Raw genomic sequence first — 18,631 nt, 5'->3', positions numbered from 1 at the left:
GCCGTGCATGCGTGTACTGTAGAATCTGCTCCTCGCTGAATTCCTTCATTTAGATGTGACTGTCTGACCTCGGAGCCGCCATCTGTCCCTCTGCGTGCCGGGAGAGGTCGTACTGTTCAAACACTGCTCCCGCTGTTATCAAAGAGCACCGGGCTCCTCTTAATCTCTGACAGAGCGGGGGGGGGGGGGGGGGAACACTTCATTGAAAAAACAAACAGAAACAAAAGAACTGAATTAGATGTGTCCACAAGCAAATAATAACATTCAACATCTGTTTCGAAGGCAAATATGTTCTTCCAATAACATTCTCTCCTTTTATTTTGAAAAATGGAAATTATGGATTTATTTCATCCTTTTTGAATATTCTGTGTTATATTCCTTTTTGTTCCTAGTTCCTATTTTTTTATTATTGTACAACTGAAGTGATTAAATTTCCTTATTGAGAAACTTTGCTGTCCATTGTTTTGTAAAAGATATTTCTTCCAATATTTCTGGCCTGTGTCCCCTTTGCTCCTTCCTCCTACCTCCTCCTCTTCCTCAGCCTGTCCTGCAGTGGGAGGACGGTGCCTCCAGATGGCCGGGTCCCAGCAGCAGCAGAAGGTGTGTGTGTGTGTGTGGGGGGGGGGGGGGGACCCTCGGGTGACAGCAGGGGGCCGCACACGACCGGGACCAGACGGCTCTTTAGCACAAAATTAGCCCGAGATGAGCGGTCAGCGCGGCTACATGCTGGTAATTCCATCAAAGAGCCATTTGGGCGTCTGCTGTGGCCTTTTGCAGCTTAACTGACATCATTTGTGAAATTTCACAGCCCTGTGAGGAAAGTCAAAGTTAGAATATTGATCACAGGTTGCAGCTGATATCACCTTTTTTTTTCTATTGTTTTTGCCAACAGAAAAGCACAAAGCAGGAGATATACGAGGCTGCAGATTAAAACGTCTGAGGACATGACGAGCGGCTGTAAACTGGTGTCTTCCAGAGTTTCTGTCTCAGAAAGCTGAAGTGTTTGTTCAAGTCTTCGTCCCGAAACACATCCGAACTGCACGTTTTAAACGTCGCTGCTGATTTATTTCTATTTAATTTGCTTCACTGCACTGTGGAAAAGCTTTCTGCCTCATTTACAGTATCAGTGTTCAAAAAGTAAAGAAGATATATTCAGGGAAAGTAAATAAATAAAGACAACACATAATAGATGTTAGAACCTGTACGCACCATGATTGTGTTGTTTATGTATATTAAAAATACTTTATGAGAAATTGATCATAACTGCACCACAAGAGGTCACCACTAATTCAAATATGAGGCTCTGTCAAACACAGACGTCCCAGCTGTCAGGTGGATATTTATATTTACGTATATTTATAAATATTACATGTTAGTAACTGAGCTTCAAGTTTCCTCTTCTATAAAACCGCTGCTGCAGAGTTTAAGGACAACTTTCCTCTCTGTGTTTTTAGTCTGTATCCTGATATAACATCTGAACTCCCTTCACTGACGTTCAGCTTCTTTATCGTTTAGATCTTTTGCGTTTATGTGAATATAATGCAGCTTCTTTACATTTTACAAAGTTGTGTCGTTTGTTGGAAACACAAAAAATAGATTACATGAGCATGTTAATAATGTAGAATAAGATGTACGTGGTTCGTCCTGAGGTTTTTATTTTTTACTGTTGCATTGAACATTATTCCCATTTTTCATTTAAACATTTCAGTTTTACTTTCATGTTGTATTTATTATAACTTTATTAACAGCTGAAGTCGCTACCTGTTCAATTTGAACCATGAAACGTTTTTAGTTTTTTAAATATAATTATTATTATTTTTTAAGGTTGTTTTTTTATGTTGTTTTATTTGTTTAAGGTTTGAATTGTTTCTTTTGTTTGAAGTTGTTTTGATACATTTTTTTGTTGATGTTTTGGGGGATAATTGTGCGTGTGTTGGTGTGTTTGATTAATTGAACATTTTGTTTTAACGGATGTTTTGTTCTCACGAGGATTCAACTCATTTAAACTCAAACAGGCAGAATATCGTTTTCAATGCAGCATTCACACTTAAAATAAAGATTCAAACAACTCGGACTAAATATGTCATTGATCAGCAGAAAGACTTCTGGAGGAAGCACATGTTAATACTTCTATCACTGCACTTGTGAAGGTTTTAATTACTCATTAACTGGATTCAAACAAACAGACCTAATCTAATCGGTCTAATCCTAATTCTACTTTTAAAACCAAACTCATGTCTTTGGAGGATATTTCACAACTTTCTGTTCTTGTTCGAGCAGAATTATAAACTTCACTATGTTTCTGTCATCTGATTGATTTTCTATCAATGTATTGATTTATAGATTTTGACGTCATCCTCTGCGCGCCAAACATTCCTCAAAGTGACCACAGCGCGGGGACAGACTGCAAACCGTGTGTCCCTGCTCCATAGATGCATTCAGGTACGGCTCAGAAACTCCAGAACTCCCACATGCTTTCATTACTAGCGAGATAAGGGAGATAATTGAGCCTAACAGAAGTTGTTTTAAAGCTATCTGCTAGATTTAGTAATAAAAAGTATTTGATGCTGCAGAAACTGACGTCTCAAAGTGGAGCAGTTTTTTTATTTGAGGATGGTGATTCCGAGACTTCCAGGTGCACGTGAACGCATCACATGACCGAGCATTAGCTCAGCAGAGAGCGAGAGAGAGAGAGAGAGAGAGAGGGAGGGAAGGAAGGAGGGAAGGAGAGAGAGAAGCTAAACAGGTGGTCTGAAAACACGCAGGAAACAATGTCGTCCGGCGGGGAGACACGGAAAGACCTCCGGTCCTCGTGTCTGTGAGGGACCACCGGGACCACCGGGACCAGCTCGGAGACAAACCAACAAACTAAACCCATGTTCTTCTTCTGTTTTCACTCGGATTCCTCCTCCTCCTCCTCCTCTTCCTCCTCTTCTCGGTTCTGCTCCGAATCTGGGGAGGACCACGGACACTAGACCATGAAAGTGACGGTGTGTTTCGGACGGACCCGGGTGGTGGTGCCGTGCGGGGATGGGAATATTAAAGTGCACACACTCATCCAGCAGGCTGTCATGAGGTACAAGAAGGCTATCGCGAAGGTGAGTGGCGGCTACTTTGTTTTCTTGCGGCTTTTGTTTTCCTGGAAACAATGTTGCTCCGTGCTGCTGCTGCTGGGGGGGAGGAGGAGGAGGGGGGGGGGGGGCGCAGGCGCACTCAATATGGCGCAAACTTCCCACAGAAATAAAAGAGGGAAAGAGGGAGCTCCTTTTCCTGCGCTCTTTAACGCTGGTTCCCCAGTCCGGGTTCCTCAGTCCGGGCTCCTCAGTCCGGGCTCCTCCGGTGAGACGCACTCACCGTGCGTCGCTGCTTTCAAAGAAAGGCGCAGCGCCATTGTGGCTCTTGTGTTTGCAAAGACCCACAAAACTTCCTCAGGGACTCGGACTGCGGTTCACAACAAAGTAGTCCGCGGTTGTTGTTGTTGTTGTTGTTTTTTTTGCTGCAACCCTGAAGCGTAAAAACAAAAGAAAGCGTTTCCAGAAAGCCTGTTTGTGCAGCAGCGCGCTGATGAGGACTCCCAGTTGGAAGTCCGCTTCATGACTCTGGAAGTTGCCAGCAGAGATTAGCCGACTAGCAGAGTTAGCCAGCAGGCTGCACACAGGAGGACTGAGGCGTCCGAGCAGCTCAGCAGCACAGCAGCAGCTCAGTCTGAACTCTGTTGGAAGAAAAACTTCACAAAATCCTCTCATTCTAGTTGGGTTTTTTATTTTTTACTTTGAATGAGGCTGGAAGTTCAGCTGGAATATGAACGTGAAGGACACGAGTTCAGGTTGATCAGCAGGGTGAAAGATGCAGGAGGAGGCAGAACAGGCTTTATTTCATCATTCAAGTGAGACTACATGCAGAATAATAGAAGGAGCCGCTTGCATGGCTGTCTGGGGGGGTTGAGGTCAGGGAGGGAAGACGGCAGAGCTGCAGCTGACTGGTGGAGGGGAGGCATTGGACCTGACACGTAAATCCTGGGAGATGAAAGTGGACAGAAAGAAAAACTTGTAGCAGAGATATGGCGGCGGCTGCAGATAACCTCTGGACCTGCTCAGTGTGCTCACTTCTCCGGTCAGGTCAGAAAAGGTGAGACTGGAGGTCAGAAATATCGTCTCCTGCTGCAGAGATTCATTTACTCTGAACTTATATCGCAAAGACCCACAAAACTTCCTCAGAAATTGAGATTTATTTGAACTTTGGCTTGGACTAATTCCCGTACTTGGACCTTGAGAAAATCCTTCCTGGTACAGTTTTACATCAATTTATGGCCATAATTACATGACTTCTGGATTTATTATAACCAGTTCAGGGTTTGGACCGAACCATTTTTTTTGGCATGTGCAGCACTTAATAATGTAAAATTGCAGTTAAATTGGTTTGCTGGTCGATTATCAGGGTTTGGACTCGGATTGATTTGGTTTGTCTTCATTGGAAAGTACAGCAGTCGTTAAGCAGCGACTCGGGTTTCATGACTTATTCATGCTTTTGCTTTCCATGTGCTTCCTCCCGGCCGGTCTCTCTTTCTGCTGTAAAGTCGTACAGTATCGTCCTCTGCGTTGAATAATTCAGTGTGAGCAGACAGAGGAGTCGTTCTCGAGAGGCGGGTTTGAAGAGTTGCTCGTAGAAAAGACACCAACTCTTCTTTCACTTCGTGCAAAATGAAGTGAAAATTTGGCTTTTTATTATTCTGGTCTTGAAAAAGGGAGAAAAAAAGAAGACTTGTGCAGCTTTGAGAGGAAAGTCGAGTCGTGTCCATCTTTTCAAATAGTTTCATTACATGCAACGTTTTTATTGTTGTTGGTTTTGCAATGACGGTGATTCATTTTTATAACAGCACGTGTTAATGTTCAGTAAATCAATAGATTTACTTTCAAATAGATCGTTCGATGCTTTGTAAAAAAGATGTCATACTTTTTTTGTATTTGGGTTTGTTGGGGAGGTTCTGTGGTTTCTGGTGGTATTGGTCGGGGGGGGGGGGGGCTGACAAAAAACTGCATTTACACATCTTTTCGGACTGTTATTATGACAACACTTCATAAAAAAAATACTCTTTCTGACATAGAAATAGTAATTATCAAACAAAACAAAGCTTCCGAAGGCTTCGGTGCCGCCTCTGTTATGATGGGACGACAACATGTTGGACACTGGAAGCAGTTGTTATCTGAAGCAGCAGCTTAAACATGCTGATCAGACGAATTAACTCAAATCATTACAAATAACAGCACTCTGCTTTTATTGAAAATCATGTATTGACATTAACTTGTGCAGAAAATGTGTCCCATAGATAGATAGATGGCATATTTCATGTCTTTAGAATTCAATTATGAAACTTGATAGAAATGATATCCAGGTAGATATGAGTAGCACTGGTTAAATATTGTGACACTTTTAAAACAAATACTTTGATCAGTAATTATGTAATTTTAAGACTGAGATAGTTTGATGATCAAAAATGGACAAATGAGCTCAGAGAATTTCATCGTTTACTTCTAACACAATTTTAAAGAACTGGAAAAGAAAATCCTTCGAGTTAGATTTCCACGAAGGTGTGGGAGGTAAACTCTTTGTGGTTGAAGTCTTTCTTTCTTAGTTTTTAGCATCGGACTAGAAGCAGTGACGACTGCAGCGTCGGTGTGTTGGAGGCTCTCGTCTCTCTGAAGCAGCGGCCGGTTGTCTACGACGTCGCTGCTGAAGGAACGAGGTCTGAATGATGAAGTCCTCGACAACCAAACACGCGTCCTCTAAATACAGCGCCCTCGTCTTTTCATTATCTTTACATCTCCGTTTATTGCTCCGGTCACACCCAGCTCTTTGGAGTATTTCCACGTCTCTCCCACGGTTCCAGGAAGTCTTTTTTTGGGTGCAGATGTTGTAATAAAGATCACAGCTTTTTGTTTTTTGGGTCTGCCTGCCTTAATAAGAGAACCAAATTTAATCTGTGTGTTTTCTCCAGCTTCTGTGTTTGTGTGGACCTTCTTCTTCTGACTTCCCCTGTCATTAGAGAGGAATGCTTCCGGCACAGAAGAAGAAGAAACGGTCCACTTCATGAGGCCGTTGGATTAGAAAGACGAGGACACCGGGATGAGTGTTCGGACTTTCTTTCCGCTCTCGTGCAGTAAAACGGTGTCAGATTATCGTCCTCGTCTCTTTTCCCCTCCACAGATCTCGGGGCAGATTGTCACTGATGTTCCTCCGTTGAACTGCGAGTGTTGCGAGAGCTTAAAATGACGCCGTGGACTGGAAAACTGTCTGGTGGTTTAATGCTCCAAACCCTCGAGTGACGTGAGCGCTTGGCTCTTTTTTTGAACTTTTCCTAACTCGCAGAAGCCTCCTGTGGAGGATCAGGTGTCCGGATCGTCACGTCCACACCAGCACAGTTTTATTTGGACCGTTTCCTCCGGAGGAGTCTGTTGTTGCAGCGTTGACCGTTTAACGTGCCTGTGAGCGGTTACAGACAGCAGCAGCAGGTTTCTGACGTTTAGTCGGCGTTGGATACGTGTTTTAAAATGAGGGCTGTGTTGGTTTCATTTCCTTCAGCTGCTACATACCGTTAAAAAGGTTATTGGTAAAAATGCCAATCTCAAGTCTGCAGATTTCTACCAACAGTCTGTGACCAAGTGTCAAACTCGACGCGTTGACCGATTACTCTCCGAAGATAACCGGCCTCGACCTGGATTAAAACTCAGGAAATCATCAAATCTGAGCAGCGCCGCCGTCGACCGACTCCAATCTGTCAATCTGTTTTTAATCTTTTCCCGATTGTCATTTCTCTGAGCTCAAGATATTACACAATTCATTACACAAATGACTGTTTTTAATTAGTGGAGCAGCCTTTGATGGCGGACGGGTGCCTGGAGATGCTGCGTGAAAGTTAACTGACGCCGTTCTGGTCGTACTCGAGCACATTTCAAATGTTCACCACGTCTTCAAAGGAAAAAAAAGCTCCAGCAGCTATTGAAGAGCCGGTTCAGTTCAAACAGAGCGCATGAAACGGCACATTAAAGGCAGCCGACGGGGGTTTGGGTGACGGATGGTGTCACAGAGAGCGTTCCCACATGGGAGGACACCATGTTCACGCTGGGTTTGTTGGTCTGAGACCTCACCTGTTGGATTGTGTTCTGTTGTGGTTTCCACCGTTGAGTTCACCACAATCACCAAACAACCGGCACCCGCTTCCACGTATCTGTTGGGAATCGGGAACATCGCTCGCTTCACTCCGCCAGACTGTGTTTACAGTCTGGAAACTCTGTTCGAGGGCGGACCAATCAGCAACCAGTGGGAGTGGCTAAATGTCGATGACGTGGTGGAGTTTCGGAACACAGCCGTATACTGTATATAAAGAGTTCGTAGCTTCAGGTCTGTAAAATGGTTCTGATCCAGAAGTGTCTTCAGCTGCAATACCAGCGAGTGCCACTAGAGGTCGGCTCCAAAAAGCCTCCGGCTCCATAGACTCCCATTCAACTTCTCTCATCAAATCCAAAGTGAATAAAATGTGTCCATCAGTTATCTCGGTGTTGTTAGCTAAAGTCATATCAGGCGTTCGCAACAGGGAAATAAAAAGAGGTAAAAAAAACAACAAAAAAAACCTACCTTTTGGGAAGATTCAGTCTTTGCTGAAACAATCAATCATTGTTTCCCCTCCGGTTTTCTTGTTAACAATGAAAGAACAGTGTTAATGATGTTATCATGAGGGGATTTCCATGGTACTTATTGAGTTCCACACTATCTTCACATGTAGACAGAAGGCAGTTACAATATTTTGCACGAGCTCTGTATTCCCACTCAGGAATGTCTACTCATTCTTCCACCCAGTTAGCACAACGCCATCCGATTCAGATGCCACTGAGTGACGTCAGTGAACCTCAACTCGAGGTAAACTTTGGTGTTTTGAGTGACAACATTAGGACCAAAATTTTGAATTGATTTTATTATTTTTTTTAGTCGTTTCCGTTGGATTTGCAGCTACAGAAACCTCGAGGCGAGGTCGCGCCGTCGGAGTCGGTCGCAGTCGATCTACCTCGCGTCAGGTCGTAAGCACAAGTCATTTTACAGTTGGTCTGTACCAGCCAGGGTTTCCTGCTTCCAGAAACGAGCACAGTGCAGGATTAAAAGCTTCACTGATGATCCCCGGGCCGCTGACTTTGCCCTTGACCAAACTACTGTGAAAAATGTCCTAAAACATGACCTGGCGCAGAATTTCATTTCCTAAAGCAGTCTGGGGGAAAGTGGTGCTGGTGTGGGGAGGCGGAGGAGGGGGAAGAGGGGGAGGAGGAGGAAGAGGGGGATAATTAGCCATGTGAGGCTTCCTGTGTGACAGAAGGGTTGTGACACTTCATATGAAAACTAAGAACTCAAGCAGTTAATAATAATAATGAACTTCATTTGTTGCGTTAAGCTTTGAACAACAGGAAAGATGATGAGCCAGCAACTGTAAATCTTCTTTGTTTTCTTCACGACACGAGAAATTCTGCACCCTCCGAGCGACTCGGCGACGCTCACATTACCTCCTTTCCCACTCGCCCTCTTTTGCTGTGCTTTTCAGTTTTGGATGACATATTTTTTTTTTTTTTTTCCCGCATGCAACTCAAGAGTTCTGCTTCAGTGTGAGAAATGTACACGAGAGCTGTCGTCCTTATCAGCGTTCGACATCGTGATGTTGATGTGATAATAATATTTTTTTTTTAATTCCATTTGCCGGCGGGGGTTTTCCCAGAGGAGAAGACATGACACGGAGTTATTAACGGAGCAGAGCGGCCCCAAAGAAAGATGGATAGAAAGATAGAGAGCGAGAGATGTGACGTGGGAGGTTGCAAAAAGCTGAGTGCAGCGTTCTCGGACGGACGCTGGGAATCGTGCTGCTCTCCTCTTGAAGTTCATTTACATTTCTGAAGATGAGCTCGCACTCTTATTCACAGCTGTTTACAGAAGCAGTTGACTGTAAAGAAATTCCTTAACTTGTCAATAATGCATGAAAGCTGCGTTAAGAAGGAGAAGCTGTAAAACATCAGCAGTCTGACAGAAGACTAAAACAACATTCCTGCAAGTTCAGACCGCCAGAAACCTTTTTTTTTTAATCAAAGTGTTCAAATTGGAAAACAGTCTCATTCGTACGCATGCTTTGACTTTGATACCGGTGATTTTTATAAACACCAATTTTAAGACAAAGAAAATGACACATTACAGAAGTACTCTTTAGATTTCATGCAGTTTAGAGGGGGAGAGTGTAACCCAATAAACAAACGTCCCTTGAACGCCTCACATGCAAGTTATCGCTGCACGCTGCAATTTCCCGATGTTCCCTAAATGCCTCACATGCTCTCAGTAGATATCTGAAAAATGAGTTTGTATCTACGCCTGAGTAAATCCTACGTATGTTACCGTCACTGACATGATGACATTTACTCATAAACGCAGCAACCGTTAATTTAAAAACGTCGTTGAAGACGCAGCGTAGGCGTTAAAATCTGGTACGGAATAACGAGCCGTTTTTTTCCCCGATGCCAGATACCACCGACCAAATTTGGATGCAGCAATAAAAGCCTCAAAAGTTCAACACCCAGATCTACTCGTAAGAGTTTAGAGACGGTCGGCGTTTTTCTAACAAACTGTTTGGAAAAGGACGTCTGTTTATGTCTTTGGACTCATGAAACATAAACTCTGGTTGTTGTCGTCATGGAAACCTTGAGAGGCGGGAAGATATCGTTTCTGGGTTCCTCCATCTGACAGAACGGACATATTTGACATGTTCCAGGACAAACATTTGAAGGTCGGCTGTGAAGAGGCTTTATGCAGTTTTCAGAAGAAGCAGTTTAAATTGGGGAAAACAAAACGGTTGATTTGAGACTTGATGAGCGCTTCTTTAAGGTAGAAATGTGCTTCGTGTGCATTTCAGGAGGTCGAGCGACGTCCAAAAAAAGATCGTCGACCGTCGCTGTTCCAGCATTAGAGTTAGCGGCTGGAGGTGTGATTGCATCCAAATGAATAATTAGAGAATCAGAGCAGTTTCAGAGAGCAGCTGTGTGGAGGTGAGAATGTCTGTTTGAATTCTTCACTGATCTATTTATCTCTTTTTCTGCGTACGAGGAGCGACTGTCCGAAAATGTGCGTTATAATCCTTGTCCAAACTAGACAAGGATTATGGCATCGGGCTCCTCTGTGACGTCGAGTTCTTGCGTCCGCAAACTCCTGCAAAGATTCGAAATGACTAAAACGGCGTTTAAACGCTGAAAACCCAGAATATTGATGGATTAGGCCTCTACGTCGGACAACCTCGGTTTCCTGCGCAGAACGCTGAAACAACAAATAGGCGTATATAAGTACGTGAATAGACGCTGGAACATGTCGGATAATCCCCAAACTTTCCACACGGATGCTTTCGTCTGTGATCCCGTCGTAGGGAAAAGGAGCGCGAGAGACAAAACCTGGAAGCTTTTCTTTTTAACGTGACGTCTCGTGAAGTGAACTCTCGACCTCGCCGGTGAGGATTCAGTTAACGAGCGCTCGGATCATCAGACTTAACGACACGGAGAGCATCGAGTTTACAGATCGCCGTGCCAACAGATTACTTTGGACGTCTGGCTCGTGTCCAGTCAGCTCAGCATCAGAACCCCAAAAACATGTAGACCGAAGTGGACTACGTATGCCCCCCCACCACCACCACCACCACCACCACCACCCACCCCTCCGACTGACGAAGTAGGCCAGGCACAGACTGACGGAGGCGGCGGCCTATTTTCTGCTGATTGATGCTTTCAAAAAATGATCAGCAGCACTCGAAGCATCACGCTGCTGTTTTTCAGGTCAAGTCTTCAGCTGGAGACTTTTCTTCCATAAACAGAAGAAGAATGTAAACTTGCTCCAGGAGGACGGATCAGGAAGCTTATCAAAATAAAAAATAAGTTTTGATATCTGCTCTGCTCTTTTATTTTTTGTATTTTTTTTTTTGGTCCATCTTTGTCAAGCAGCTGGACGGTTTATTTATAAGAGATTTTTAGCCTTCACAGAAGTGTGTGTGTGTGTGTGTGTGTGTGTGTGTGTGTGTGTGTGTGTGTGTGTGTGTGTGTGTGTGTGTGTGTGTTTTCAGGAGAATACGGTCGTTGTACGAGCCGACCACAAGCATGAGTTAAAGATGACATCGTCCAAAGAGCATTTTCAAAGTAGAGCTGCAACATTTTGTACATAAAGATATTCAATGTTCATATTTTTAAAACATCTGGAGCTAAATGAAAAGCCCCGCCTCCATGTTGCTGCAGTTCTCAGCGTTTTGAGTGACTGCTTCCAGAACAGTGTTGCAGCTTGTGTGGAGAACACTGCCTCGTATTCACCTTTGTGCTTTTTTTTTCTCAAACCCTGTTCACTCATGTTGAATTCACGCCGGAGTTTTTTTTTTTTTTTTTTTTTTTTGCGGTTTGAGCCTCAGTAACACTTAAACACTCTCAACTGATAGTTATACTAAGCTGGCCGAGCGTAACTGGGTAGTCATCAACTTTCTCTAATAACAAACCTGGAGGTTACGAAGCTCAGACGTCGTCTCCGACAGCAGAAAGGAACAAAGTTCTCTTTGGACGTTTCTGGCCGGTTTTATAACAGCAGCACAAGTTTAGAAAAATATTTGACCTGTTTGAGATTATTGTTCGTGTAAAAGATCACTTTTATCTGGGAATGCTGTCCTCACATCCTTTGCTTAATTACAGGGCCAGAATTTGAAGATTTTTTTTTACCATTTCCTTGTGGATTATTTAGTTTTTTGATAAATGGTTCGGTCTACAAAATGCCAGAAAATAGTGGTGACTTCTTTCAGTTCAGCTCTCCATAAATAAATGTATTTAATACTGTTGAGGTGAAATGGACCTCGTGAGCTCGTGGTTACAACACGGGAAGTCCTGCGCGCCGTATGCTCGGCGTTCAAGTGGTTCAGTCGTAAAAAGACTGTTGCTAGGCAACGTGGACGGCGTCTAGAAGCTGCAGAGGCTAACAGTTTATCGAGCTAACAGGAAATACAAAGACACAGAGGGGAAAGATGAGGCTGTTGGGAAGATCGACGACCTCTGACCTTTTCTGTAAATGTCAGCAAACGACGTCACAACTCGTGAACTCGAGGCTTCGAGAAAATGTACGAGTTCCGACGTCGTGAACATCCACAAGAGGGCGCCGCTCATACGGACTCTTCTCGCGTACGCGGTGAATACGACCCCTGTTAGCGCCGTCGGTGTGACCAGTTTAACAGATGAACGCAGAATGAATGTGTGTTTGTTTGTCGTCCGGCCGAGTGTCCTGGATGGAAATGTCAAGGACTCGCTGCGAGTGGAGAGCCGAGCACAGGGAGACGATTGTCTCTGAGGAATGTCCCGAAGCTGAAGTAACAGCAGCCCGGCTCAGATATACTGCATCATGTACTTCATCCCTCAGATATACTGCATCATATACTGCATCATGTACTTCATCCCTCAGATATACTGCATCATATCCTGCGTCCCTCAGATATACTGTGTCCCTCAGAGAGAGATATATATATTTATATCTGGATATAAAACTGTTGTTCTCAGCCAGCTGTTAATTACCAGCAGCTAAGTGAGAAACCTGCTGGTATTGTGATGCAGGAAAACAAAGCGCGCGTGCACACACACACACACACACACACACACACACACACACACACACACACACACACACACACACACACACACACACACACACACACACACACACACACACACACACACAGTCTCCATGGAAACCTAAATGCATTTCCAAAAAAAGGGGGATGGAGGTCCCACACCGGCATCGTCCGGATGTTTGAGAGATAATCTGAGACGAGTGTGAGGTTTTCAGACACAGAGGAGGAGGAGCCGAATGATTTATGAGCGTAGATTAATGGTGTCCCTTGAAATTGAATTCAGTACTTAGGCTGATGAGGCTTTGTCTGCTAAATATAGGACAGGCCGAGTGAGAGCCGGGACGTGTGATGGATGATTATTGGCCTTTGGGGGCCGTGAACTTCCTCCTCCATCCGTGTGATGTCTCTCCCGGCTGTCTGCTCGACTCTTCCTGGTGAAGTTAACGAGGAAACTGGACGGGGGGGTCGTCGAATCAGCTGATCCGCGTAGAAACTATTGCTTCGTGTCATTTTAGACTCATTTGGACCGATTAGTCCCGGGATTGTAAACTCAAATTGTTGTTTTAATGTCCTTCAGTGCGGACATGACTGGTTGAATCTGTTGATCAAACAATACAACAAAATTCAATGATGTCACGCTAACTTTGAATTGTTTTGGTTGGATTTTAATTTTTTTTTCTCACATATCACAAATTCAAATAATAAATCAATTAATTAAAGAAAAACAACAGGAAGTTCTCTTTTGTGCATTTTCTCTGCAGGTTAAACCCAAAACATCAGATTGATTTGATTCTATTTTTGCACATCAACATAGTAAACGTGCTCGATATTTGTCTTTGCATTTGACTGTTTTCTGAATCTCCCAGCTGATATTAAGTCTGATTTCTGGGATTCATTCAACATCTCTGCAGCACAATCAGTTCATCTCCCTCCTCCGGTTCACTAAATTTAGATTAAATACATCTTTTTTTGTTTACCTCTGTTTAACTTGGCCTCTTTTCCACACTGAGACACTTACTGAAATGAAATGTGGATTGACTGAATGTGTCTCAGCTCTGGTGAACCAGCATGCTGCTGAATATAAACAGTGCTCCACAGTTTTTCCTGTGTTGATTCATTTAACAGCGGCTCCTAGTTTTAGCTCAATGTCTTAATACTGAAATGTTGTAATCATTGTAATGTGCTGAAACCTGCCGCCGAGGCCTGAATGACGGTGTGACTTCCTGAGTTGGTGGACGGTCGATGAAAGAGAGGCTTTGATTGGCGGCCAGCTCGGTGAGCCTCCGTCCCGTCCTGGGTGTGTTTTTGACGCGGCTCGTCTGCACTTGTCAGGATGAAGCTCACGCAACGATTCGGTCTTCATCGTTCACACAAAAACGCTCTGACGTCATCAAATGTGTCCCGACTGGGTGGCAGTTAAAAGACGGACTAATTATGTGCAGCATATTGTGATTAATTTATTGTAATGAAAAAGGAGAAAATAGCTGGTTTCAGGTCCTGACTGGTGCTGAAGGAGAATGAAACACTCGTAAGAAGATTGTTGGCTTCGGTCCGAAGGAGAAACTCCTGCATGAACGCTACTCAACGGGAAAGACGGTTTCCTGACCGCCCGGCTGGTGATGCAACACTTAATGCATCGCCCTCATGTCAGGGACCGGAGCTGTAGAAAAGGACCGCCACATGTTTTACTGGCACGTCTGCCTTTATTTCATCGTAAACCCGTCTGACAGACGACCTGCTGACTGACGGATCCAGACCTGAGTGGATGATGTAAGAGCTGCTCACCTGACAACGTGCACGATGACGACGTGCACGACGACGTGCACGACGCAGTCGAGTCCTGATGCTCTTCTGGATGTGCAGCTGCAAACGTGGAAGTTAAAGTGACTGTCATAAACTTTTTTATTTTATAAAGATATCTCGGAGAAAGTTGAAATGCAGCTTTTTGAATAATGCATTTTAGGGAGTCCGTGACATCACGTGATGATTTTTTTCTTCCGCTTCAACGTCGCCTATTTCAGTTTTTTTTTTTTTTTTTAAGTCAGTATGTGTGAAGCTGGTCTGATGCTGGAGGAGGACACCTCAGCACACATGGTGTAGATCGAGCAGCGTGTCGCGAAGGGGGGAAGAGAGGTTTCCTTTTTCCGGTCGTTCATCGTCAGAATGCAGCGAGTCGGTGGAGACAGGAAGTGCATGAATGGGACCAGCTGGGTCGGAGGGACACCACGGCCTTTCAAACATCTCGGTAGTTCATAAACTGACCTCTAAACCTCCAATGTGAAAACAGGTGAAACAAAATACCTGACCAGAGCAGAGCGTGCTAGACGTGAGGTTAGTGGAAAGAACGTGAGCTTTCTTTGCTTTTTAATTTCAGTCTAAAGAACAATAAACTCTCAGAAATTGTTTGGGAGGCGGTAGAACAGAGACACGAGGGAAGTTGTGTACTTTTCTGTCTGTAATATTCATCCAGCATAACTTCAGAAACCGGTCGGGGAGTGGAGATGTAAGAGGCGGTCATAACTCAAGCAGGACAAGGGAGGAAATAAAAAGCTTTAACAGCCGTTTAATTAGAGTTTCAAAGTCATAAACGGACATAAAAAACAGCACGTCTACATGGAAATACAGAAAAAGGGGAAACGACAAAAACAAAGGTGATATTTTAAAGCAGCTGCTGGGAGACGACGTCCACTCTCACTGCAGAGCCAGAAGCCAACAGGAACGATATACTCTTTTGGCATAATGTGATGTTTTGTCTTTGTGATTGTGCTGAAGTTTCTCTCTCAATCTGTCACAGTGAAGGACGACAAAAGAACAATAAACTGCATGCACGTGGACATTTTGAACATTTGCTCTTTATTTAAAACAGAGATTCTCCACGTTTAATACTTGAAAGGCAAAAACACATGATAATTCATATTTAGGTATTTGTGGGTTCTGGTAAACTGCCTCTTTTCCAGCTTTGCTCTGCAGAACAAATCTATGTTTCTAATAAGCAGTGATGGATCCTGAACGTGACTTGACTGCAGTTTATCTGTTCCGTCAGCTTAGGCAGAAAAAAAAAAGAAAAGAGGGGCCTTTTGCCGGATGAAAAGCTTACTGTGTGAAATAACTGTGTCAGGTTTGGCCTGGGACTGCTGCCTCGGTTGACATGATCGGACAAGATTGTGTGTGTGTGTGTGTGTGTGTGTGTGTGTGTGTGTGTGTGTGTGTGTGTGTGTGTGTGTGTGTGTGTGTGTGTGTGTGTGTGCGTCAAGTTTGCCCTCTCACACATGAATTAGGACACCAAACCCAACACGCCTGGCATTTCAACGAGGAGGCCGTTTGTTGGGAACAAGCGCCCCATTTAGACGCCGCTGATCCTCGTATCGAACTGAATCTCAACCCGCCGGCTGCTTCGCTCCTCTGCTGGTTGAGGAGGGTGTAGGATGCTTTGTTGACAAGTGATCTGCAATTATTTGGAGGATATACATAAATGCAGAAATGGGAAAGGCAGTTTAGGATTGACGTCAGGGGGAGGACGATATTTCACCTTTCACCGCTCCGAACTAGCAAAGATGGTGACGGCCCTTTTTCTCTTCTCAATTCTCTTTTTTATTAAACATGCGCTTAAAGGTTCAGGTTTTGTGTTCGGGTTCGTTAGTCCAAAATCGGACATTTTCATCTTCACTGCACATGTATATGGGTTTATCTCCTCGGTTACCAATAATCTGTATCCGTCGGCCCCTGATTGACGTGCCGTGTAGATGACGGCGTGGTTGGTTCTCCCCGACGACTGCTGTGATGTCATCGAGCGAACGGCGGCGCTGATGGAAGTAGCTCGAGGCATCACTTCTGCAAAACGGCCTCGGAGAGGAAGTCCAGTTCAACATCACAGCTCGGTGTTCGAACCATAAACACGAGGAACTTCGGTGATCACGTTCTCCTGTTTTTTTTTTGTTCCGTCTCCCAGTTGTCGTCTGTTTTTGTAAATCAGCACCTGATGAGCAGGTGTGCGTCCATCACTGTTTTCTCATGACGTGTGCGCTCCAGAAACGACGTGAGCGTCGTATCACTTGATTTAGTCACACGCTCCACTTATTTCCCAGAAGCCCTTTCCTGCTGTGTCACAACAGGAAACCCCTCCACCCCCCTCATCGAGGCTCCCCTCCCGGACCCTCCAACAAATTCCCAGACTCCTCCCTGACCCACTCAGCTGACTGCCTTTTTGATCACAGTCAGGACGGCTGAAGTAGAGCGTGAAAGTCTCCTCTGTTGAACTACCCATCAATCAAATGTAATTTAAAGCTCATTACTTTGCGTTATTGGTTTAAAGCAGCGAGCTCACTGGTTGGTTGCTTCGTCCTCCCTGCTGGTTACACGTAACATTCATCAGCTTGCTTTTAAATATTTGTGTGGTCAACCTTTTATTTATTTATTTATTTATTTATTTTTTGTTGGCCAAGATGCCTCCAGTTTGAAGCTTTTGAAGCTCAGTGTCCAGCGAGGTTTAGTGAAATCCTGGCAGGAAGAATAGAGATGCTGCAAATACCTCCTATCTTCAGCATCCAGACGTCCACTGGGTGGAAAACAAGCTCGACTCCTGCCAAAGAAAGTGTGTGTGTGTGTGTGTGTGTGTGTGTGTGTGTGTGTGTGTGTGTGTGTGTGTGTGTGTGTGTGTGTGTGTGTGTGTGTGTGTGTGTGTGTGTGTGTGTGTGTGTGTGTGTGTGTGTGTGTGTGTGTGTTGCTTCTCTATAAACAGCACATGAATTACTGTTGTTTTTCCTCATATTTTTGGAGAGGATTATTCAGCCATTAGAGACACACGGAGATAAAGTTGGACCCATTTTGAAATAATTGCTTTTGAAATGAACACGGCTTGATTGTTGTTGTTGTTTTTTGTTGTGAACCCGAACAGACAGATGTCGAAGTTTTAATTGATCTCGAAGGGAAACGGTCAAAAAAAGAAATCTTGAAGTTAAAACATGCAGTAAAGTTTATTTATTAGTGGAAAACTGACAGGAAAACGTCTTTATTTTTTTTAATTGCGTCATGTCTGCTATCAGAAGTGTTAAAACTCGAGACGTCACGTGTGGATGAAGAAAAAGTTTCCCGCCGTCATCATTGGACCAGACGGCGTCCCGACCCGGCTGTTGATCCTCTTACATCATCGCCGTGTCGGACGTCCAGAGGCTAAAGGAGTGCAGCTTGTGCACACGTTTCACGGCCGCACCGCAAACTTCGTCAGCTTCCAGATCTGAAATGGAATTCTCCATTTCCATCAGCAGTGGATTAAACATGTTTTTAGCCTTTAAGCTGATCCTATACAGCCAAAAGAAATGCGTTTCTTTCTCTTTTTTTTTTTCACCAAGCCCTTTGGTGCACGTCACAAACAATTTCAGTGAAGGAAGACGACACACTGATGTGATTTCATCGCATGTTTCGGAGAGGAAACTCTCTGATCTCCTCCGTTTCTCTCCAGACTCTCGAGGAGGAACCCATCTGCATCTCCCAGCGCTCCTTCATCCATCTCTGCATCCCTCCTCCGTCACCTCCCCCTCCATCTTTACAGCCCACTTCTTGAAATAGTTTCTCTCTCAGCTTTGATCCACATGGGCCTCTGCTCCAGCTTTGAAGAATACACCTCATCTTTTTCTTTTTTTTTTGTTCTTGACACGACTGCAGCAGCGTCGTCGGTCTTTCCTCGTTTTCCCTGAAAACGGCTAAACATTGTGTTTACTGGCACTTTCTGAGCTGACTTCTAACTTCCTGTATGAAGTCGAAGTGGTTCTACAGACCTTATTCATCATCTCTGCAGGATGACCTCCTGTCCTTCACTTTAGGACGGAGATGTCGGCTCTCTCCGTTTGAAGTGCATCTGCAGTACGTTTCCTGCCTGTCTGGACCCGTCTGATCCTTCTGTGGCCTCGTCGGTCCCCGTAGACGTTAACTCGTGGGTCCACGCACCACACGTTGGCCACTGATTACACCGACTGA

At 44.4% G+C, this 18,631-nt stretch overlaps 1 protein-coding gene across 6 annotated transcripts in view; it reads left to right on the top strand.

The window, feature by feature from the left end:
- Nucleotides 1–2,682: 2,682 nt before the first annotated feature.
- Nucleotides 2,683–18,631, top strand: part of pard3ab (par-3 family cell polarity regulator alpha, b) — a 197,666-nt gene continuing 181,717 nt past the window's right edge. For all 6 annotated transcript variants that reach the window (XR_011311336.1, XM_069708916.1, XM_069708915.1 and 3 more), the window contains exon 1: nt 2,683–3,098. Coding sequence is in view for 5 of the 6 variants with exons in the window: in XM_069708916.1 (XP_069565017.1) it covers nt 2,979–3,098 (120 nt within the window). In the remaining variant the exon portion in view is untranslated. The remainder of the gene's footprint in view (nt 3,099–18,631) is intronic.

Source organism: Brachyistius frenatus, unplaced genomic scaffold (genome assembly GCF_029030835.1).
Source record: "Brachyistius frenatus isolate BFR_SWC_R1_liver_20210118 unplaced genomic scaffold, ASM2903083v1 Contig_79, whole genome shotgun sequence".
Taxonomy (NCBI): domain Eukaryota; kingdom Metazoa; phylum Chordata; class Actinopteri; family Embiotocidae; genus Brachyistius; species Brachyistius frenatus.
This window is presented reverse-complemented; position numbering and strand designations above follow the sequence as displayed.